Source organism: Poecile atricapillus, chromosome 16 (genome assembly GCF_030490865.1).
Source record: "Poecile atricapillus isolate bPoeAtr1 chromosome 16, bPoeAtr1.hap1, whole genome shotgun sequence".
Classification (NCBI taxonomy): domain Eukaryota; kingdom Metazoa; phylum Chordata; class Aves; order Passeriformes; family Paridae; genus Poecile; species Poecile atricapillus.
This window is the reverse complement of record NC_081264.1, coordinates 7,980,818-8,005,665: the sequence shown is the minus strand read 5'-3', so window position 1 is coordinate 8,005,665 and position 24,848 is coordinate 7,980,818. Positions and strand designations below refer to the sequence as shown.

The 24,848-nt window shown below is 39.0% G+C and overlaps 1 protein-coding gene across 1 annotated transcript in view; it reads right to left on the bottom strand.

The window, feature by feature from the left end:
- The window catches only part of PPIL2 (peptidylprolyl isomerase like 2), a 66,202-nt gene that overhangs the window by 32,349 nt on the left and 9,005 nt on the right, over nucleotides 1-24,848 (bottom strand). The window contains exons 6-12 of the mRNA XM_058851683.1: nucleotides 19,114-19,165; nucleotides 16,833-16,924; nucleotides 15,208-15,297; nucleotides 6,722-6,797; nucleotides 5,778-5,938; nucleotides 4,153-4,228; nucleotides 2,863-2,969 (exon numbers count right to left, since the gene is read on the bottom strand). Coding sequence (XP_058707666.1) covers nucleotides 2,863-2,969; nucleotides 4,153-4,228; nucleotides 5,778-5,938; nucleotides 6,722-6,797; nucleotides 15,208-15,297; nucleotides 16,833-16,924; nucleotides 19,114-19,165 — 654 coding nt within the window. The remainder of the gene's footprint in view (nucleotides 1-2,862; nucleotides 2,970-4,152; nucleotides 4,229-5,777; nucleotides 5,939-6,721; nucleotides 6,798-15,207; nucleotides 15,298-16,832; nucleotides 16,925-19,113; nucleotides 19,166-24,848) is intronic.

Sequence of the window (24,848 nt, the reverse complement as noted above, 5' to 3'; positions counted from 1 at the left end):
TTCATGCTCTTTTTGAAACTTGTCACAAAGTAACTGATGACTTCAATCACACTGCAACACTGACTTCCTGCCCTGGATCAATACAAAACATTTCTTGATTAGGTTTTTGGTGCTAGGAAGAATTTCATCACTATCAATCTTATTGACTGGCACCTTAGAGTACTCATATATAAAGAACCCTATATTTATTTTTAAACAAAGGTTTCCACATGTACATATAGACTGAGCTACAAACAATCCATACTGGCAAATAACTCAAAAAAAATGGGAAAGAAAGGAGACAACAGAGTTGTGAAGGGGTAGGGAATGAGCACCCAAGGAGAGTATTGAAGGCAACAGATACTGGGCAGATTTCAGAAGCAGTGCAGAGTGCTGACAGCACAACTGCAAGAACATTTTGCTTAAATACAGACAAGAGGCATGAAAATCCAACTGAAAATTCAGTAATCTAAGAGAGCAAGTATGTCATTTGCTGCTCTCTATTTTAGTGAGGAGAGTTCACCTCAAAGTATGTATTGAAATCTAAACCATAAGACTGTTTTAAATTGTAATTTAAATGTTGCAAGTCCTACCTCCAGACACAGATATTTGTCAAATTTATATAGCAACTTTATCCTTGAGCTTCCTTAAACATTTCACAATCAAGTATTTGCAGTAGTGAAATTATGATCACTGCCAGGGTGGCTTCCATAATGACCAGAGTGCAGGATATCCCTCAGCAATTAAAAAAAAAAGGAACTCTGCAGTCTAATTTGAGTGAGCATTATGGTACAGTCCTGTTCCTCTAGACTGCATTCAAGGACCTTACCCACACTGTACACTTTGACAGGAAAACCAAATTCTGTATATAAACCAGCTTCAATTAGCTCCCAGGACTGGTCCAGCCTTTGCACTAGATAAGGCAGAAAAGCTGATAAAAACTTGGCATATGATTAATTAAGACTATTGCCACACATATTCACAAGCAGGGTGAACTGGAAGTGTTTAACAACGTTTAGATTCTGTCCCTTCCCTATTTTCTACGTTGATCTTTACAGTCTCAATAGATTCATTGTAGCTGATTTGTGTATATGTTTGTGACCTATGTATGTGCTATATGTTTGTAAGATGTTTGCTCTGTCTGCACTGAGCTGACCTCAGTGTGATTCAGGAGAACCAAAGTAAGAAGCACAAACTCCTTATTTAGTAGAGGGAGAAAAACAAGTACCACCTGGAAAGAACTGATTTCACAGACCTAGGATGATAACCTAAGGTGGATGTTGTGAAAACCTCCCTACAGCAGCAAGTTTTTCCTGTTTATTCTAAACATATTCAGTGCCAAAGGTCTGCTAAATTCACACAGATTTAATCTACAAGAAGGAACAGATGGCTGAAGGCCAGTGTTGGAGCATGTCTGGTTGTGTAAAACAGCACACACTTCCAGGGTGTGCATGAAGAAACTTTGTGTGTGAAAGGTGGATTAATAGGAGTTCACAGGAATAGGAAACACAATAGATATCATACAGGAAGTTTATACTGAGCAATTGAGCCTGGGTCCTCAGGACTGAGTGACACTGGTCACACATGTGGCCAAAAAACCCACACTGATAAGAATAGCTGCAGTCAGCCTGCTTTAGCCAGGAGCCAGTTTGAGAACATATGGCAAAACAAATGATTCAATGCAAGCTGCTCGTTCTGCCACTTCCCCTAAATATTGCTGTACTCACATCCTCTGCTTTTTGCCTTATTACAGTGTTACTATTTCAGAGCATGGAAAACACCTGTAGGGATGACAAGACCTACAGAATTACTAACACGATACGCTGCTGTGGAGATTTTCATGCTGTTTGCATAGATCAGCTTGAGATGTTTACACATATCTTGCTTCTTACTCACGTGAGAGAAAGGAAGGAAAAGCCAGAAGGCTTATGCTGTTTGCTCCTTTTTCTTCCTTGCACACAAAAATGGATGCATTCTCCCAGTACAGCTGGATTGCACAGCAGGCACCCCAGCTCCTACCCAGCACCACTGCCCTTAAGCATTGTGAGGCTCACAAGAAACACAAATTTTACCATTTAAACCCCTATTCACATCCTTCAACTTTTTAAAATACCAACTTTCAGGCCTGTAATATCCTGAGACAGAAATCTCAGTAAACCATCAAAGGTCTGAAAACTTTTTTTCCTTTTATAGAAGTGGCTGTACAAATAAATAAGCAAACACACTACCCAAGCAGTGACGTTTGAGACATCACTGTCGCCACAACTCATTCATCTATCAGAAGCCTTGACATGTTTATTATTTTAAGAGCCACTGATTTCCCCCAGAATCAGACTGTATAGACTATAAAAAGCTCCAGTCTGTTGTTCCTTTAAAATCAACTTCTCTTAATGGCAAAGGGAAGGGTCTTGAAAACTTGAACTTTAAGAACTGGGACAACAGGAAGTAAAAACATGATCTAAGGTTTTCATTTAGGTTTGTTCTATAAAGCTTAGGCTTTAGAAACAAATCTAACCATTTCTGGGGATCTTAACTACATGAACTCAGACTGACAGACTACTCTTGGTTTCAGTGAGGTTCCTTTCCTGGTTCTGTCAGTAAGCTGCTGTGTAACATTGGATTATTCCCTCCCCACTGTGCTCTGTCTGCCTTCTCTTTGCTCTCCCCTCCTTCCTGGTCATTGTTTGGGTCATTAGTCCTGATCCTTCAAAGCTCTAAACATGTACCTTGGCATATTGTAGGTAGCCCACTAAAATGATGGGACTACTCACAGAGAGCACTTACACATATAGTGTAAATATATATATACATATAAACACATTTCCACTGCCAGCACCAATTCTGGTTGTTATCTACAGAAATTCATCTTATGGGGCACAGTACCATGTCACAGTGCAGCTCCAAGTTTAGGTCTCCTTTATTAGTGTGAAGTCGCACATATCCCTTCTTCTTCACATATTGGTATCTCACAACATCTTCTTCAATAGCAGCTACATCAAAGCAAAAGACAGTAATGAGCTCTCTGTAAGCTTACTCACTGATCTTTAGAAATCATCAGTATACAACTCATAGAACCTAATGTCTGACCTCTTGTCCTATGGTAGTAGGTCTTGAGGGATCCTACTCTGCAATTCATCTATGATAACCTTGCATTAATCTCTGTGCAAAACACTTTCCATTACAGTAAACCACCAACTCTTTGAGAACCAACCAAATAATGTATATTTTAAATCCCAGAAGCATTCAGTATTACAAACTACAATTTTCAAGCAATGTCTACCAACCACAAATGCTACTTTGAACCCAAATTGCTTCTTGTCAATCCTGGAAGCCAAGCAGGTAGTCATCAGTCAACCACAAACTGCTGACATACAGAGACCTACCCAGCTCTGAAAACAACTGAAGCTGTTACTGGAGACATTACTGGTAAGTCAAACTAAATGATCAATCTATGATGTTTCCATTTCCATTTTGTCAAAATGTCCAGTTAGTCAGATATTTTCTGTACTCAGTCACTTTCAAATCACTGTAGCTTACCAAGTAAAGGAACTGAATTTGATAAACATAGTTTTAGCAATGTGTTCAATCTTTGCGTAAGTATGTGCAATCTAAATTTTAGTGCCCAACTTTCTCAGCTAGAAATACTAATGACTCAACTATTTAATCAACATCCACACTAAGTAAATATTACACATTTGTGTTTAGGCTGGAGAATAAAAGGAAAACTTTACTGTATTAAAGTGTAGCTTTGTGTGAAAATCAGTAAACTAAAAGTTACCATCACAAACTTTGCTGTTGTTCTAATAGTGAGGTAGGCCAAAAAGGTGGGCAAGGTTTTGCATGGTATCTGAGGAGATATTATATTTAACTCCTGACTTAGAAAAGGGGATATGTCAATTTGTCATCCCTGGGCATAGAAAATATCTCATTAATTTTGGTTCAAAAGAAGTAACTGTTATTCAAATCCAAAGCTTGATCATAATTTCTCCAGTATTTTCAGAACAACCTCACTGGAAAGTAAGGATATATCTGGTCAGGGAATACATTTCCATGGCATCAGCACTGACCAATTACCAATGAATTCCTTCAGTCCTCATAAATGTATGTGTGCTAAGGAGCACACTTTGAATCTTAGAAATAAATCAACAATTTGTAGGTACGTAGTTCTGGTACCTGCTTCATGGGTAGTTTCAGGCACCATTGCAGTGGAGGTGAAGGAAGCACTTACAGCTCCAGTGGAATAGTGAGCCTGTTTGCAGAGGAAAAAGCAAGAGAAAAAGACATTAGATCTTAGAATTTATCTACCAAAGATACTATATAGGCATTAGAAACACACAAATGCCATCCTTCTGAAGGCTATCTGCTTTAGCTGCTACTGAAAGAAACAAACACCCAGTGCAGTGATAATTCTCCATCTGCTGCCCACATTTGCTCTGATGAAACTGTAGTTAAGGCTGCTCATGCGCTGAGCCAAAGGGGCTTAATGCTTCCACTACAGTTTAATACATCGCTATGCAAAGATTCTATTATCAGAATTTATTTCTATGTCCATGGATGGAGAGAGGCAAGGAGTACTTCTGCCAGGACATCTGTAGAAGTCTCCAGTGCTAGTGCTGCTGAGTGGAAGGAAAATACTGTGAACCACAGAGCTACTGTAGGGGAGAGCAAACCAGCCCCTCCCACAGCTGGCCCTGCTGTGTGCACAGGCACCATCCCATGGTTCCCAAGGTCTATTTTGAGCTCTGTAATTCTACAGAAGGGAAACATTAACGTCACACATGGATTTTGTAGTAAATTGCAAAGATCTAATAAACTCAGAGACATGTTCAGCAGCTCCAGGGAAATGCCTGTAAAGAGTTCAGGCCAGGTCAATGTTCATTCCCTAAGGTTTCACTCCATCCTAAGCAGGTTTACAGCTATGCCAATCCACATCATAAGCTGACAACCTGACTCCCCAACATTGTAGAGCTCATCCTTACCTCTGCCCTCTTTTTTCTTCTTCTAATATATGTATCAATTTTTATTGTAACACTACAATGTCCCAAAAAGGGGGCATTTGTGATCCTACTCCTTGGTCCCATACATTCCCTAATCTGTCTCTAAGCCCCTTCATTAAAAGCTGTGTGCTGCACTGCTGTTAGTTTTCAGGTAAGTGTAATCAAAGCAAATAAGCACATACATCCCAGGATTTTTAAAGGACAGAAGAATACTCTCTCCCATTTCAAATAGCCTTTGATGTAGGAAATCTAGATACAGATGAATTGTTTCTCTTGACAACCATGAATATGCACCTGGAAGAACATCCTTTAAAATATTCCACTAAACCCTGCATTCCAGTGGAAAAAGAAAATGGAGGAGCAGTTGTGGATGATTTATATATTTGTCCACACCAGAAATGATTCACTTGCACTACCCTTAAGGTGTGCTCTCTCTGCCAATAAATGCAGGAAGAAAAGATAAACAAACTCAAAGTGAGACATTACAACCTGAGAAAAAGGTTTTGCCAACACATACATAACCACATCATAAGGATTCTTCCTTCTTATTGTGATTCAGTTCTCAAATGTTTAGGTTCATTTGCAATGATTTTACAAACTGAAACTCTCTGACACATACTATGCATGTCTAAGGAATCCTGATATGATTCTCATCTTTTTATCTATGACAAATTTCTGAGTGAGAGGAAACATAAGGAGCAGTGTTTGTTTATACTGCAATACGGCCTCTAAGAAGAAAAACAACTATTACCATTCTTGAAGAAGTCAATCAGTACCAAACTACAAATTAAGTCAACTTACTGCGTTCAGCTTATCCACTTTCTTCTTTTCAGGAGCCTTCATAGTAGCTGCTAAAATATCATCACCTTTGAATTCCTTGTAAAGCTCCAGTAAAGTCTCTCGGGTCTCTGTATTTGTATTTTTCAAATAGTAAGATGGATCTAATTTTGCTTTTTCTTCATCTATAAGACAAAGTTAAATCACTCAGAATTAAAAGAAACATTGTATTTTGTTCTCCTTCAGTTTATTGCATAACTAATTACATAAAAATTTTCCAGATATCAATGCCACATTTTTTAAAATAAAACAGTCTAGAAACAACATATATTCATCCAAACACCGTGACAAATAGCAATGCATAACACTAATGTCAGTGTAACCCAAAATATAGCACAATAAATGCCAATATGATGTACAAGAAAAAAAAAATCAAGCCAACTATCAAGAAAATTTATTTGAAACCACTAGAAATTATCTAAGCCCATTCAAGTCTTGTAAAATTTTTATAGAACAATAAAGACAAAATACAATTGGGTACACTACAAACTTCTGTCCTTCACCCTCTCACTGAATGGATAGGTCTATGATACAAAAATCCCAGAATCAGATATTTAATGTGACAGTAGTGGAAGGAGGTTTCTGGACTGTGGAATTTAATTTCGTTAGTATTTTAATATTATATTTAATTTTTACAAGTTTCACTTGTCCTCTGTCCTGGTATGCTAATTATTTGCTGGATAATATATATTCCATATCTGAGATAATACTCACTTATTTTGATTGGGTAAATGAAAAGAGATGCTTGCACAACAGTAGATTAAAAAACCCAAAAAACAGGTATGAGCATAATAAGCTAACCACTGAGAGGTGTTCTTCCAGAAAACAGAGTCAATTCTACAACATCATCTTCAGATTTTGCATGTTTGGGTTGGTGTTTTCTCAGCCTACCTTCAATTCATCCTTACCTGGATCAATTACTTTTATGTTGTTCTTAACATGAAAGAAGTTTGAGACATTGAACTTATCCAAGTTTGTTGGATCCTGAAAATAACAATAATTAAAAAAAACTAGTATCAGAGACCTTGGTAGGCACATATTCCAAGCAGCAGACTAGGCAGATACCATATTAAGCAGGGAGAGACAGAATAACCTCCATATTCCCCAAACCACAGAAAGATGAAAAAAATATAAAGCAATCAACCCCAACCAACATCAGCAATGAGTCTGTTCACAGCAGACGCCTTAGGGATCTTAAATTCAGTTCCAAACATAATATTACACATATATCACCTACAGGAGTTACTAAGAGAACTCAGCCAAGTCTCCCCTATCCTAGAGAAGCAAGAACAATGCAATCCCCTGGTTCTTTCCTCTGTTCTGAGCTTTGGTCTAAGATCTATGCAAAAGCGTATCAGCTATCTCCTGCTATTTATAATCCTAGGCCTGATTTGCACATGCTCTGTGAACTTTTGCAATGCATTTCAAAATACAAATAAAACCTCAGAGCAAGTCTCTGCAGTAAGAACTGTTTTGACAGTTGGTTTTTTCACTAGTGCTCACAGAACTATGTTTAAAAATGATGAAAAGAAAAAAGCTATTATGAAAATTCAATTTAGTGACCACTAGAGAAAAACAGCAAAAACACACAGTCCATTAACTGTGATTCTTTATGCTATCTCTGGGCAACTTTCTGCAGAACTCTGACCTTTCGCTAGGGAGTGAGACAAGGAATGCCTACTGGTGATCTAGGTTACTTTATACTATTATTAAACAGTCTTTAATCCTCTCCTTACAATGACTTCAAGGTTTTCTCCTCAAGCTCCTCTGCAGCACAAAAAGGTCAAAACATCAGCCCAGGACACCCAGTCACTAATGGAAAGTCTATCTTACAGAAAACAATTCAAATTTTAAAATACCAAACTAACAAAATAATATGCAATAGTTTCTAGTTCAGATAAAAATAATGCAAGATATTATGCAAAAAACTATGACCTAACATGGATAGCATTAAATATATTATCCTAAAAAATTTAACAAGGCTTCTCAGACCACCATGGTTGATAAAAAGTTTGACAATTTCATCTCTGTAATGCTTAATACAAGCATAGCTGCTAGCTCCATAATTTATAAAATGATCTAATTATGCCTTTCATTAATCTCTGAAATGGTATGCTTCCACCAGAGACTGCAGTTTTAGTTCTATTACTGGTAGTAAAACCAAAACACATTTATGAAATCAAACTGTGTGATTCTGCACCTCAATGTGATCTCCTGGCTTTCTGCTGTCCCCTTACCTAATCACCAGATAACAATTTCCTATTGTTTCTTGTCCCAGTATACCCCTCCAATAGATCTTCACTGAGACAAAAAAACAGCCCCAAAAAGTTACATCTTTATGATCTTGCTTTAGAAACAGACAATCTTTAAATAAAACTACTAAAAAATAGGAAATTTGGATTTATTTTTTAGCCTTTTCTGTTTCCTCTGACACCAGCACTCAGGTGTATTTATTATTTATTACCTTACATACATATTTATATATGTGAATAGAGATGATTTTGAGCCTTGCTTTCTGACAGCAAACAAGATCCATGGAGAAAGTCTGGAGAAAAAACTTCATGTGTTTTCACAGAACGTTTTCACTCCCAAATACTCTGCAGCAAATCATGAGCTTCAGCTTTCCAAGACAGCAATCACTGCTCTGCACATAAATGTACTACCTCAAAAGGTGAAGGAAGGAAGGAAGAACTGCTTATCCTTTCAGGAAAGGGAAAAAATATCTGTGTATTAATATTAAAAGAGATAAAGGGATTTATAGCAATCCATGTCTGCAGTTCATGGCAAAGCTGAAGGGCAAGACTGACTACTGAAACCAGTTTTTTATGGATAGGAAGGAAGGCAGCAGTAAAAATGAAACAGAAAACACCTTCATGATGTTCCTCTAAATAATGCTTCTTCATTTATTGATTGTTTAAAAATAAATAAAGGACATCACAACTGCCAGTGCCTTACAAAACCCAGGGGCTTATGCTCAGGGTATCATAAATCAAGTTAGCTCACACTGTTTAACAGCCACAGTTCATTCAAACATCTGTGTGGCTTAACCAGCCTAAGCACAGGCATCGAGCAACTCCAGCAAAATGTTTACAGCTTCTTTCCTTGCAGAGGATTTCTCAGGGCTCTCCAAATCACCACCAGCCCCTGCTTTGGCATTGCATCCATTATTTCATGACAGAAAGGCCACAGGGCAGCTCCTTCTCCTTGCAGACCAGCTGTCCATCTGCCCTCTGAGAGAGCTCAACTCCAAACCCCAGAACTGTGACCCAGGTCCTCTGTACAAGGTCCTTCCATCACATCCATGTTCTGATGGAAATAAACAAAGGTTTGGTTTACAGTGTTGTCCCTTGTATTCCTGATTCTGCAAAGCAAGAGTCTCACCACACATCGAGAAGGAGGACAAGCCACACTCCTACCCCAAAAGAGATTTCCCTCTGTCAGTGGAATAGTCCCTCAAAAATGGCTCCTCAAATTGAAACTTGAGCACCATCTTGTACAGGACACCTAGGACATATTTATTCCTCCCTCTAAAAACACCATCTTGATATACTAAGAGAAGTTGGATTAGAATTAGTTTGATTACAATTAGTGTGAATCAGAATTAGCATACTGTGAAAGTACTGCAGTGAATACTAAGTCAAAAACAAGATCCCAGTTGCTTCAACCTGCCCCCAAGTGCAGAAACACACCTCACTGTCCAACCTGTGCTGCAGAAGACACAAACCATTTCCTTACTGACTGTACTAAGTCCTACAACATGAGGTACACATTTTTTAAAGGCAAGACTATGAAAATTTTATAAGTTCGCACAGTCTTTAGACATCACTTCAAGAAAACTGTATAAACACTAATCATAAGCCTGCCAAGCTCCTCTCATTGCATCCGTGACAATTACTGGGCACAGAATCAGAGCAGTCCGAACAAGATGCCACAGGGATGGGTAGACAGACACAGTCACATTGTAAAAGCCTCAAGTTCTAATGAATTAATTGCCTCTTCTAGTCAAAGAAGGGCTGGACTCATGGGGATGCTCCTAATCGTGTCAAGATTAAGGCCTGGAGCCCAAAGACCTAAAGAAATAAGTTCTGTGTAATTGCACAGAAACCAGAAAGGAAGATGAACCACGGCCTACTTTTGTTTGTCTTAGGATGTTTAAAAATACAAATACGTATTCAAAACACCATGGCTGAAAGTCTCAGGGTTTTTCTTATTAAGGTTATGAACCATAAACTTTAGTTTAGCAAATTACTAGCACAGATACAGACTTCAAAGGGATGCTAAATATCATCACTATTAAAAATATCATATTTAATGTTTTCCTGAAAGCTGAGCTCTAAAAGCTAATCTCAGGTTTTATTCCACTTGTTTTTTTCTGGTTTTACAAATTCAGGGAAACAGCTTGAACTCTATTAATCTTATTCACCACATACAAGCCCCCAAAAAGCAGGTTAAAACCAGCAGGTTTAGACTGATTTCTTTGAGTCCTGATTTCTCTCTTACCACTTGGTTTGCCATGCTGCATCCCTAATTATCCTCAGGTCTGTCACCCTCATGTGCTGACCATGTCCCACTTCTTTACCTGCTACTCTGCATGTCCATTGGTGCAGGGCTGTCCCTCACAGAGACCTCACCTACAACCGTGAGGAAATCTGCTCTGACCTTCTGTCACACAAAGAGCAAATGAGGAATAGCTGAGGAGTGAAATATCAATTAACAGTGTGCAGCTCAGCTACCTCCAGCTCTGCTCATTAGCTGTGCTTCCTGCCACAAATGTCAGTGGTGTTTAACAGCTTGTTGGGAGCCATGCCTTGTCCACAGCTGATTAGGTTATATAGAAACAATAAAACTGACATAAGGAAGCACGTAACAGTATGAGGCTTTTTTTTCCTTTAACAGCAGCAAACCTGTTAGCATTTACCCAGATTTGGTGTTTTCTTTTTCTGCAGTGCAAAGAAGATGCATTTGTTAGCCTGCATCTACCAGGGAAGGCTCTCTGCAGGCTGCCACCAGAGCACTGTGCCTGCTACCCCTGGCACAGCAGGGCAGGGGCTTTACTGCAATTCCTTAGGCAAGGAGGAACCCCCACGTGCCTCTGTCTCACCTGCAGCACTGCCACTGAGCACAGCCACATTTCTCATTAAATCCCCTGCCAGCACACAGCAATAGCTTTGTAGAGTTTCCAGAGCAGGAATAACTTCTGCTGTATCCTTACAAACTTAAGTTTGTCTCTTGTTTGTGAACAGAGCCACAGTGGAGGACTGACAGGGTGCTAAAGGGGAAATTGTTCTTCACTGCTCTGAACACTTCCTATCAAATGGGATTTGAAAGCTGGGTATTTCAGCACTCTTGCTCTACTCAGGACTTCTCACACTTGCTGGGATGGGAAGCCTACCACTGTGTCCAGCAAAGCAGTACCTGACCCTGTTCATCTCCCCAACTTGATCTAGGGCAGACACTTGTTTCAGCCTGCCTGGTCTTATATGTGGGAATTCAGATGACAGTATTTATGTGCTTGCCATTAAGTTTCACATCACTACACAAAGAATAATTTGTATAATACTGGATTCAAACACACATGGAATTTACATTCACGTTAATTAATAATAATTTCTACCAGATTTTGCCATAAAGATTTGACATTAAGATCTAACAGTCAATCCCCCAAAAATTTACTTGGAAGATAATCTCAAAGTAGGTTAAACATTTAGACTGAATACTAGTGGAAAATCTGTAAAACACAGGACTGGAAGAATTACCTAGATCTGAATTGAGGTCTAATGCACTATTATTTCAAAAGTTGTGCCAAATCCTACCTTGAAACCAACTGCAAATTGAAATGATGAACAGCAATGTACCAGAATGGCAAGCAGAAGAGGGAGGTAAGAAGACTGCAAACAAGTGTTAACAATATCAGCTTTTCCATTACAGACAGCCTGTCCCCACAGATCTCCAAGCGCTTTACATCCTGCCCTACCCATTAAGTGTAACTAATTAATCTTACAGTACTTGAGTTGTCTGTCAGCTGGGAACACATTCATGACATTTTCAAGGGATGCTGAGTTAGGCTGAGCCAATCATCATCAAGGTAAAGAATTTAAGGGGATTTAAAGTTATGAGAAATATAGACAACATACAACAGCAACATCCATTTGAAAGATACATGAACCAGTACAGCTGGGAGAAAAATTATCTGAAATAATGATATGGGAAAGAAACTTGGAAAAATGTAAGACCTGCACTGCAGAAGATGGAAAGCTTGACCTGAGTTTGTATCAAGATCACAAAGCTAAAACAAGGAAATTTAAATTTTAGTATAAAGAGCTAAAGTCTAAAAACCCAGTCATACTAGGAGCGCTGTATCTAAGACGGTTATCATATGGAATAATGTCATGTGCATTTCTGTCATCATCAGCAAAATCCTAAACTAGAATCCATGACTTCTTCCACCTGAGTAACTCCATTCCAGTACTGCTAATGTATCTTGCACACCAGGATATGGTATTACTCTTTACCTCCTGCCCTGACTGGCTGGATAATATGGCCATATGCTGATGAAAAACTGCCATGCTTCACCCCAGGACATTTGCATTTCAACAGGGGTAAAAGTAATTTCTGTATATGGACAACGTGTAGGAAGCACTGCAGATTCCTTTACAAAGAGAAGCACATCATAGACATAAGACAATATTCTTAACAACTAAAATTGTAATTCTGCTTTTTTTAGTTTCAAATTAAAAAAAAGTTGTCCTTTTTAACAAGTAAATATCACATAAATAACTGTTACTAAATTCAAAGCAACCAGATGAGATGGTGCCTAGCAGAAAAGATAACAGGGTGGATTATGACTCGTGTTTGAATAATGTTTAGCACCAAGAGCAGGAAAACCATATTATGCAATTCTCCCTCTTCTGAAAAGAGCAAATCTTTCTTGTTTCGTTTTTAATTATATATTTTAGGAGAGAGAAGCCAAGTTTGAGGTCAATTGCTACTCTGGTAAAATCTAAGCAGATGTAGGATTGTCCTTTATGTATCAAGAAGGAAAAATGTGATCATACAAATAATCAATAAACATACACCATTAATACTTTCCACTTACCATGTTGTATTATTTCACTACCAAACGCAGGTACCCCATCTGTTTCCTAGGACATTCAGAGTCAGCCTCTGGAAATGCTAATTTCTATTGCTAAACATAGCTGTTGCAGACAGTCTTATTCAGCTGTTATTTGCAAAGCAAATAATGTCTTTTATAGTAACTTCCTTAAGATCAACTTTTTTGCCAAACAGCAGGGTCAGCGATACCAACTCAGTCTCAATTCCAGCTCTCTTGGATACCGCAACACTCAATTTACATGCGGGAATGAGAAACAACAAAGTGATAAATTTCAACACAGAACTGAAAGGTTTTTAAGAGAAGGAGGAATTGGGGTAGAGCTCTGAAACACAACAGATTGCAGTCATGAACTCTGGCTAAGAAACAGAGCCACAGGTGGTGGAGCTTGGCAGTGTGAAGCCTGAAGCCACCACGCTGCCTGCAGTGTTGTCAACAAGAGAGCTTGTAGAGGAGACATCAGTCTGTCTTTCAGTAATTTATATGAGGAAAACACTGTGAGAAAATAACAACATATTTCTCTACCACATCTACTTAAGCAATTCTAATATCCAGGCTTGTCATGCCATTTCAGGTTGAATCTTGGCCTCAACAAAGCAAGTCAGGGTAGGGCAGAATTTGAACAGGAGAAATCGAGTTCTACGTGCAAGTTTGCAGTGGGTGTTGTGCAGTGCAGTAAATGGCTCTTCTCCTTCAACAGCCCAGAGCTATTTTAGACTGTTAAAAATAATTCTGAAAGTGGCAAAAGGTCAAACTTTATCTGGTCAACAGTATCCACATGGTCAAATCTCTTGCAGTCCAATCCCAAAATGGGGGTGTCTTTGCTATTTCTAAACTTATTTAAGAAGAGTGTAGCACAAGACTGTACACTGCAGAAGTTAACACCAATCCACAATGAACTGTTCACTGAAGAGGATCAAATCTATTCACACATTATGAACACCACCCTAAATGGAGGTGGGAGAGGTGTAGGCAATGTGTGACCGTGACCTTGGACTGCACAACTACCAGAATCTACTTAGTTTCGTATTAGACATATTCCTCCAAGCAAGACAGAAACCCAACATGGCAAGTATGAAGACGAAAAATACTGATAAAAACTCACATAGGGAACAACTAAATGTTTAGATGTTGCACTTTGAGATTTAGAGGACTAGAGCAGCTGTGAAAAACCAAAGCTAGGCAAGTAATGGGAACACACTCTTTATACATACATTCAATTCCAACCCTACAAAACATACCAAAATATTTTTTTAGTGACTGCACATTTCAATTGTTCAAAATAACTTGGTTTTCCACACGGGTACACTGACACATTTTTAGACACTTGTCTTTTTTTACTTTTCCAAATCCATTAGCAACTATGCAGTTATAGAAAAAACACTCTGTTGGGAGCTTTCAATCAGAAAAAAGGCTGTATTTTTTGCATCTATTGGAATAAAAACATTTTACTTTGTTGCATTATCTTGAACACCAACAAGCCCAAAGGAACAGAGGAAAAATATTTAAAAACATGTTAAGCACTGGGGAGCAGGGAAGAAGGGCTACACTTTATTTCAATTTAGACACAAATGAAAAATATTTTTCTATTTGAATTAGACTGTATTGGTCTTGGCTAGTGGCAATTAAGTGTTCATGAGATGCATACTAACTCATGATTTCAATAATAATGATCTATAAATCTTTTTTCCCCTGTTTTGAAATCATGCAAGCTTAAAAGTACCTACTTTTAAACAGAAGTTTTAGATCTTTTGATACTAAATTTCATCTGTAAATAACTATCTTTTACACTATAAAATTCACAATGCTTTTAATTTAGGTTTTAATCCTCTTAAACTCAGCAAAGAACCAACATTGGTATCTATTAAGAAGCAAAACATTCCAAACAAGCAATTAGAGAGTCCTCTGGTTTGCTGCCTTACTCTACATTTAGAGAAAAATTTCACAAAAAACACTTTTCTAAGCCTTTGACTCCTTTATACATTTTTGGAAGAGTAAGATGGACAATCCACTTCAGTCTTAATGTAACATGTCAAGTTCCTAAAAGTTTAAATACTTTACATTCTAAACATTGTTTCTTTTGATACCATAGACCATGTTACTGCTAATCCAGATTGTGTCATGCGGAATCTTCATGGCTCATCTCAACAACAAAGAAAATACAGTGAAGTTTCTCTGTTCAGTTACTTTAGTTTGATGTTAGGACAGTGTACACAGCAGCATTTCATCCTCTGCAAAACAGAACCTTGCATGGTATAAAGTGTAACAGAGAGAAAAGTTCACCTGCAGCGTGACGATGTCCTGCCGAGTGAAGGGCTCATCTGTCAGGAGATCCTTGTAGCTCTTTGGTTTTATGTTCAGCTGCTCAACTGCCTAACAGCCAGGCAAAAAACACAGATATCAAAAATCAGATTCTCATGTGTAAATATTACAAATAAATATGTGGTATCAATGAAATCTTAAAGTACAAATGATAAAGAAAACAATTCTACCCTCATTTTTAGCTGGCAGCTGTAATGTTTTCATTGTGGGCTTTAACAAGTGAGAAGCTTTTGTCTCTCATCCTTACAAGACTTGACAGTTTTGTGTGGTTTGCTGGGATGTTTTTTTAAGAGGAACCTTGCAGTCTCCCTTACATAGTTACATTTATTATTCAAACCAAATTAATCATAAAAGTACTACCAAAATTTAAAAAAAATAAATTCTTGCTTTGAGTTTTCTCAGCACTTACCTGCAAAAGACCCCATAATCTATCTTATTTACCCAAATGTCCTCTGTGCTCCTCAGATGGAAGTGATGATGTTGTCCCAGTACCTCTAGAAACCCGTAAATTAATTCCTTGCTTGTAATAAATGATGTAATATTTACATTTGATGTAATTTGATGTAATATTTACATATTTGATGCTGCTTGTAGTAATGTAATAAACTTCTATCCCTTCATGTGGTACCACATGGGACACAAACCCTCTTGGCACAGCCCATTCAGGAAGCCCAGTGTTGTAAATTGCAGCAAACAGAGCAAGAGTTCTGCAGTACTGACCAGGGTTTAACAAAGACCTGAACTCATCCTTGCCTGTTAACCCTAGCAGCCAAAGCATCCTGCTTGCAGAAAGAACAGAAAATACTTTCTATTTTAACCTAATCTAGACTGCTCTCACAGGTGAGGACAGCTCTACTACATCAAAGCAAGTTTTCAAAACCATGATGAGTCCATCCTTTACCTTGACTGCAATGGTTTCAGCCTGTTCCTCCCTCAGTATCTGAATGCCCCCTCAGAATTCAAAAAGCAGATGTTCCAGTGTTCAGACTTTTCACAACACTGGATATCAATTCATTAACTGAAGGATTTATTTGCTACTGAAAAAATAAATAAACCTTGATTTTACAGTAAGGACTATGCAAAGAAGTCACGACTGAAATTCCACTGGAGTTCACATAAATGTTCACTAATGAAAACAATTACAAATGCAGTTAAAGTGTCCATTAAGGCATTCTTTTTCCTATTCCCCTAGCTCCAGCTAAAATGCTCTTTTTTTATTTACTGATATGAACAGAAATGAGGCGATTTGTGGTTTTGTGATGACACTATGAGAAAGAAGACAACAGAAAATTTGGCTATTAATACAACTGAGAAGCATATACAAGCTACTCATTTTGAAACACAAGATTCAGTACATGCAGGTTAACTTAAGAAAAGGTTTTAGAAATATTATTTAATTAATATTCTAAAGTTGTTCCTATTTTGAAGGCTAAAGTTGGACAACAATTTGTGAAGTCAATTCATCTCCCATCCTTTAACTTCCCTGGCTGTAAAACAAGAATAAAATTTACCTGTCTAAAACATTTTGTGATTTTGACTGAAATGCATCAAGTATAATGAATAATGAAACACAACAGAGAACCTACCTCATAGGCAAACACATTTCCAGTAGTCTTGATGGCCACAATATGGGAATTATTCGTAAATACAGTAAACAGCACTGGACAGTGGTACTTGCCTGGTAGAGGGAATAGAGTTTAAATTTCACATGAAGACCTGTAACTGTTTTGAAATAGCTAATTTCTCTGATCTCTGTGGATGGTATTCAGTTTAATTTTTAATATAAAGTGTAACTTCAGTGTGTATTTAATGGCTTTTTAATAACATTTTGATTCTCCAGGGACAGAAAAAGTGCTAGAAAAAGTAACAGTTAAGAGAGCTAGCAAACAAGCAAGGAAAATGCAGTTTTGAAATCTATTGCCTTCAGTTCCCTAACACAGAACTTTGTCCAACTTGCTTGATATTTATGAAATATCACAATACAATTGTTACTGTTTTAACCAAAGGTCTATTGATAACATGATCCTGTACCTTGTAACATGTCCACTGCTCTGTATCACTCTTGCTCCCAGGAATAAAAGTTGAGCTCATAGCCTACAGAAAAGTTCACAACAGCTGTTGTGCTTTAAGCAGAGGGGAGCATTTTGTATTCAAATGTGGCAAGCAGAATGCCATTAAATCTGAACACGTTACTCAATAAGTAACCCAGCTTCTGCTCTAATCAAGCTGTGAATTTTCCCAGGAGGGTCAGCATAAATATTAAGCAAGTCAACAGCAAGCAAACTGATGGGAGGCAATGTAGGAGGAAAAAGAAAAATGTCTGGATAATCTCAGCAGAAAGTAATTAGAAGAAGGTTATTAATACTTGATCAGTTTGCTAGACCTGGGGGTTTGGGTGAGAGTTTTGAAATAAGTTGGGCCTATTTAGGTCTTTTTTTTCTAATTACCATTTGAAAATCAAAACCTGCAGGGAGGCCAGGACAGGATGCTCACAGCGCCTGCAGGGACAGGGGAGCAAACACCTGCAGAGACTGAGCGCTCACTGTGCCACCACAGCTCTGCCCTCCTGCACAAGTCAAAGCTGAGGACACTTTTGTTAATGCCACCAGGGCTGAAGGAAAGACACTGCCACAAGGCACTGAGACTCAAGAAGTTTAGAAAGGGATTTTTGCAAGGGGTATCAGGGTATGGCCCAACTGGTGGATACAGAAACACACTGGTAAAATGCGAGGCCTTGTTCCAGCTTCATAAAAAAGAACAAGTCACCATATTCTCAGCCTTAGGAAAAGCAAAACTGCTGAGGGCACACACATGTTGAGAAGGTACTCAACTCATAAGTGATCACTAAATGTGAGAAATGGCAATGCCCAAAGACGTTTTATTCATATTTCTGTGTGAACAGAGAAGATCCTACATATGTAGCAACCATTGCACACTATGATTTAGAGAAAAGTTCACTGACAGAGATGCAACATTTAATTTTTGTCTTTTGTTGCATTTTCCCTTGATTGGTTAATGACACAGAATGCACCTTTTTAAGGAAAAAAGACTATATGGCTGTTGTCATTCCACCCCAGCATTATGAGCTGGACTTCTTTAAGGAAAGCATAATGTCACGGCATCTTTCAAAAACCTTGGCCACATGACTGTTGATCAATTTTTAACACCCTGCTCTTGAGACAGATGGAACACAAGGTGCAGAAGAAATCCATCAGCTACAGAAAAGAACTTGTAATCCACAGATTTTGGTAAGATAAGGAGACAGACACTCCAGAATTTTATTTCCACCTAATCTTAGCCATTTTTATTTCAAAGAAATCATTATCTGCTTTGTAGAAGATGAATTGATCTCCATTCTTCTCTTTTGTTTCTACCATGCTCTCTTAGGAGGCTGATTTTGTATCTTGCAGAAATAAAACTCAAGGCAGCTGTCTTGTGGGTTTCTATTCATAAAATCCCACGTGTTCATTTAAGTCTAATCCCTTTTATAAACAGAAAGCTGTTCAAAACCAAGTGAACAGCAAATATTGCCACGGGCAAGCTGGAAATAAGATAACATTACAGAAATTTCACTTTTTTCTGATTCTTTCCTTAAAGTAAACAGTACCTTAGTGCAGTAGCAGCTATAGTAAAGTGAAATTACTGAATAATTTACAGCTCCCCAGTATAAAGAAAAACAGAAATGGAACTTTGAAGGTAAACATATCAGTCACAATAAGCAATTATTCAACTGAAGAAATAGAAACCATGATAGAGAACACAAACTACTTAAGTTCACCATAAGCAAGACAAACCAGAATTTATTAAAGCACTCATTAAGGAAAAAAAAAACAACAAAACACCACCACAGAAAATGACTGCACTTACCTTCACTGTTTTTAGCAAAATTCAGCTTTATAAGTGATTTGGCATCTAGTTTCTAAAGAAAATAAAGCATTAAAAAGATTAATCACAACAGAATGTAACCATGGAAATAATAGGAAACTGTAATATCACTATTAGGACTTTAATAGTACATAATTTATTAATTTATATTGCAAGTTGTGTGAATCATCAGAACCCTGGGAATTCAAGTCACAGCCCACAAAAACAAGGCTCAGGGAGCCTGAGAACTGGGATACGTTTGTTTACAGGGCTGAATTTGACACAGTGCAGTGCTAAACATGGGGAATCAGCTCGAGGAGTTGCACAACTCTTAGCACAGACTGAAAGGGGAGTTTGCATGAAAAGCTAAGAGGCAAAGATCATTGCTGCTGATCAGAAAGGGCAATTCAGCAGGGACATCTGATGAAAGTCATAAAGCCAGCAAACCATTTTGGCAATCAAGCTCAAAGCCTTTTCTGAAATAACTGTAATTTTCCTTTTACTCAGGAAATGTGCTGCAGAGCTCACATGACAGCCAGCAAAAATAAACGGAGGCACAAGTTCTCTGGAGAGGCCCTTGGGGTCATGAAGGGAGTCCCAGGAGGGATTTTCAGCCACTTAATCCCCAGGTAACAATTCCACTGCACAGGAAACTGAGATGACAGCCGAGGTTGGGATAATGTTTTCTAGCTCTAGAGAAGACATTGCAAACTAAGCTACTCCTGCTCTCCCACGCTTCATCAGAAACATGTCTATGGCATTCTTCTGCTGTCCTGTCTCTGGAAGGGTTTTCTGACATGGGAAGAGAAGAGCTGTCAAGCTGGCAAACATTTCTGGACAATCAGGCTGCTCTTGTCCTGCAGCCTTGCCTAAGACATGGAAGCTGCAAACACACCCAAAATAACAGAGAGCCTTCAGTGTCATTCCATGGGGTCAGTACATGATCTGGGTGCATCACTGGCAAGACAGGACACATCACAATCTGGGTGACCTCACCAGCACAGCCCACTGGGATGCTCAGGTAGTGCTTGACTGTGGCACCCAGCTGGAGACCAAGTCCAGCCCAACAAGCTGTAAGGCTGAGTCAGGATCTTAAATTCAAAAAAACAAAGCCTTTGATTGTATCAGCAGTCAGAGACAGTTTCACTGCTAAATGGATCCTTAAAAGCACACACAGCACAGGCCTCTTAAAAGAAACAATTGGTTCTTTTCTCAAAACACACACCTGAAGAGATTAGGAAGGTTTTTATAACCCAGATATATCTTTATATCTTTATAAACAGCTTTGAGTGGAGATCTGCCAGCCCCCTGCCAACACTGCTACTTCAGTCATGGCAAAGAGCAATAAAGAGAAGTGTGAAACTAAGTTAGTGGGCTTTCTGTGCCTAATCAAAATTCATATTCCTGGTTTACAGAGTACATGTTATGACAGCTGGACTCATTCGTTTATAGGAAGGCGTTTCTCAGATTGCTCTCAACCAACTGGCAGGTTCATTTGCTGCCAGAAAGGTAACCATCTCTCTAATTTATTAGCAGGAAGAGCAATGAGAGCTAGCAGGAATAAGATGGGAAGGGAAAAAAAAGGGCAGGTTTGGTTCTATTTAGTTATGTGATAGAAGACCAGCACTGCTGCATTTCCTTAAGCGGATTCTCAAAAAAACCCATCCAAAACACTCCAGGTATCCATCCACTGCTGGGGCACAAAGAAGGACAGCAAAGGCAATGGCAGCCTCTGAAATGACTAAGTGAATGCAGAGCTTTATTTATTTATTTATCTTCTTACAAGAACAAATTTATCAAAGAAGTAGTAGGGGAACTGCAGAGTTGCCAAAATGAACATCTGATCCTGGACAGATCTGTTCAACCTAAACAACTATTAACACAAAACAGCCATCTGTGCACATGTTGTGCAACAGCCCAAAAATTATGTTTCAGAAAAAGCTTCTTTAGAAATACAAGCACTGGAAACATGGATAATTTCAATAAAGGTCCTTAAATTATCCTCCTGGCAGACCAGAGCTATGCCCAAAACATTTGAGCATCTTTAAAGAAAAATGGAAACAGTTCCATAAGAAACAGTTTAGTATGATTGAAGATTCAGATTTATACCTTGACAGAAATTTCACAGAAAAGACAGACTAAACTGCTGTGAAAACATTAAAGGTAGCAAAGTGCTAAAAAGTCGCAGTGGACTGTTTCATCTGTCAACCTATGATATATTGTTAGAAGTGCTGCCAAGTCCTCGGACTCTCACTCCACGCCCAGGGAAATTGTATGGTATTTCAGGTCATATCTTTCCATAATATAGAAAAAGGTTATTTTTCAGCCTCAGTTACTCATGGCGCATCAGCTGCTGGTGCTGGCTCTGCTCCCCACAGAGACCAGCACTTATACAGTCTTATGTCAATAGTAAATAAAAAGCCAGTGATTATCACACAGGAGTTGAAATACTGCCTGGAGTGAGAACTCTGTAATGAAGTGCTGTATGAATATTACAAGCCTTTATTACCACAGGCTGGCTTTCTATTAGGCCTCTCTTGAAGAAGTGACCTTGGCATGTCAAGTCATGCCCTTTGGAGCAGCTCTGAGCTTCGGCTTGCATGGCAAGGCAAGAGGGGGATTTAGTGTTTTGTCAAAGGAAATCTTTGGAGCCTCAGAACAGCAAAACCAGATGATGATGTGCTACAAAGGATTGCCCAGTGCCCAAGACCAGGCTACAGGATCTGGCAACTGCACACAGAGCAGCCACAGAGGAGGGAGTCCACAAGCAGGACTTCCAGGAGGTTCGGTTTTGAAACATCTACACATTACCCAGGAAAGCATAAAAGGACATGATATAGGCAAACTGTGTAATATGATTTTTTTCCTCTCAAGTTCTTCATTTCACATGGAAATGGATTATCTTGAATGTGGTTGAAACTCCTTTTATTTATTCTCCATCAAAAGTCAAAGCTTTCCAAGCACTATCACACAGTTTGTTGCCATGGAAATGACCGTTATGCCACAAACGGGCGCTGATTTTCATGGGAAGAGACAGCAGGAGTGAATGAATCCTAAAATGAGTTAAAGTACTTGTTTTCATGTATCTTTCATTATTAATAATGCTTAAGAGAGAACAAATATTGCATACGTAGCTCAAGTTCAAAGCCATTTTCAACCTGAGTTTCCCTGACCCACCATCCAGTTTCAGCCACGCTCCAGTTAAGAATGCAAGAGGAAAAAAAAGTGTTTATTAGAAACACTTGATCTAATTAAATTCTAAATTCCTAACGACAATGAAAAGGCCACAAACATCTGCCACTTCCCTTAAGCAGAAATAAGAGCCGCATATTCCTTTCTAAAAATATTTTATGCAGAAATACTGGAAAGCAGACGCATTTCATGGCACATAGTGCCAGCTGCTCCGCAGCAAGGAAGGGCTAAAAAAAAAACAAATGCAAAACCGTGCGAGCTCTTTTCTCAGCTGACTCCTCTCTCACAGGCACACTTCCACAAAGGCAGCCAAGGCTACTTTTGGCCATGACCTACTTTCCTGCGGCAGCGAGCAGCCCCAGCGCCCCGCGCGCTCTCATCTGTCAGCTGACAGCGCTGGCTCCTGCGGGATCCCGAAGGGCAGCATCCTTTATTGATACCCAGGCAGAGGTGATGACGCCACGGAGGTTAGTGGGGCACTGTGGCAGCTCGCGGATGGAACACGCCGATTGTTTCGAATTAAATCATTCTCTGTCATCGCTGGGCGTCTCATGCAGATATGACCTACAATCCCCACGCATCAATTAGTTACACTCGCTGAATCTCTTTGGTCTGTGGCTGCACATTCTTCTTGTTAATAAGGCTCTGACCCTGTTGGATATGCACCAGCCTGAAAAGCAATCAAAAAGGGCTCCACTGATTCTCTACCCACACATAGGCAGAGTTGGTGACATGCGGCAAGAGCTGTGTTTAGTAAAGACAGACTTTCCCACCCTACCAACAGCAACTGAGTAAGTGTTCAAATGTTCAGCACTTGAGGACTGGACCCCCTGATTGGACACACTGAATGGCTTCTGTCAGGAACACACAGAAATCCAGAGAAGCTGGTATTGGTATTGGGCTACAGGGGTGGCTTCTGTGAGAAGCTGCTGGAAGCTTCTGCTGTGTCCAGTCAGCTCTAGGATGGACATGCTGCTGGCCAAGCCTGGGACAATCAGAAATGGTGGTAAGGCATCTGAGATAACATACCTAAGAAGAAAAAGTCTCCTGGCCCTTATCTCAACCCATGAACTCCCAGTGACATTTTCTCTCCCCTCTCCAGTTTTGGAGGACAGTGAGAGAGGGGCTTTGGTAGTGCCTGGGGTCCAGCCAGGACCAATGCACTACATGGGGAAAAATTAATGTGTCACATCTGAACTGGCTGATAATATGAGGCCAAAACTCATTCAGAGCTGGCATGGCCATTTGATGATTTTTTATCCCATCAAAACAAGAAATAAAGAATTACCTCAAGCTGAAGAGAAAGCCAGAACAAATACTAATATTGAAATGCAGTGTTGCCTATCAAGTACCAAACTTAGCTTAGCAACAGCAGATGAATTTTGCATTACATTCTTTCATTCCTTTGAAAATGAGACCTCTTACATATAGCTTTACAAACAACTTCCCATTTTAAGAAGACCTCTAACAATTTTCCTTGCTATAAAATCTTCCCCAAAAAATGGGGGCATGAGTTCAATGGATAGTACTGGAATAACTCCATGTATAATGTTACTTATTTCAAATTTTGTAAATGGACTTAATGACGATAAAGGGCATTGGAAATCGTCAAGTCTACACATTAGGATTTGCAATTGGAAACAGCAGCACTGTTTTAACAAGGTAGGCCATCTAGATGTAGTTTAACACTCCATGAAAAATTTGGGCGCAGCAGCCAAGAGGCCAGAACAGTCTCACAATTCAAGGTATCATTTCTATGTTTAATTCAAAACCAAAAATGTTCAATATTTATCACAGCTGCCTACATAATGCTAAAAAAGATACCCTCAATTCACATTCTTGGATGAAGCTGCTGTTTAACTGCAGTTTTCATGTACTGCTGAGCTAGAATGGAAATGGACACAGAAGATCCTTCATTACACACTTCTAGACCACTGTATTTACATATTTACAAGTTAATTAAACTGACACCATATGGTCACCAAAGCCTTGTCCAGAGAACCATAAAGATATGCTTGATAACACACATGGTTCACAGATACCAGCAGTAATGCTGCTCTATCAAAGAGCACATTAACAGAAATTACCATGACAAAAAGACATATAGCTGCATGGCAAGATCAAACCTGCAGTCTTAATGCAGTCAGAAGTCTACCAATCCAGAGACCCACTGCCAAATACAGCACAGTTCAAGGAAAATAAAGCCTTGCAGAAGCACCAAAAATCTAGTCTCCAAATTTAGTGAAAAACAGGCAAGTAAAGATCTGTGGGAAACCTCATGCCGCATCTCATTTAAGGCTAGAGCGCTTCACAGCTGCTAGTTTTTCAAGTGTCACAGTCACAAAATCCCATCCAACGTGCACACTTACACCAAAACACAGAAAAGGAAAAGAAGAGACCATCTGTTCAGTCTGTAAAACCTCGATGTAAATACTTTTTTGCTGTAAGGGACATAATGCATTAGAAATAATGGTAGATATGTTTATCTGCCTGTGCCCAGAGGTGGGTTACTGGATCAAACACTGCCCACCACACCACAGTCAGCA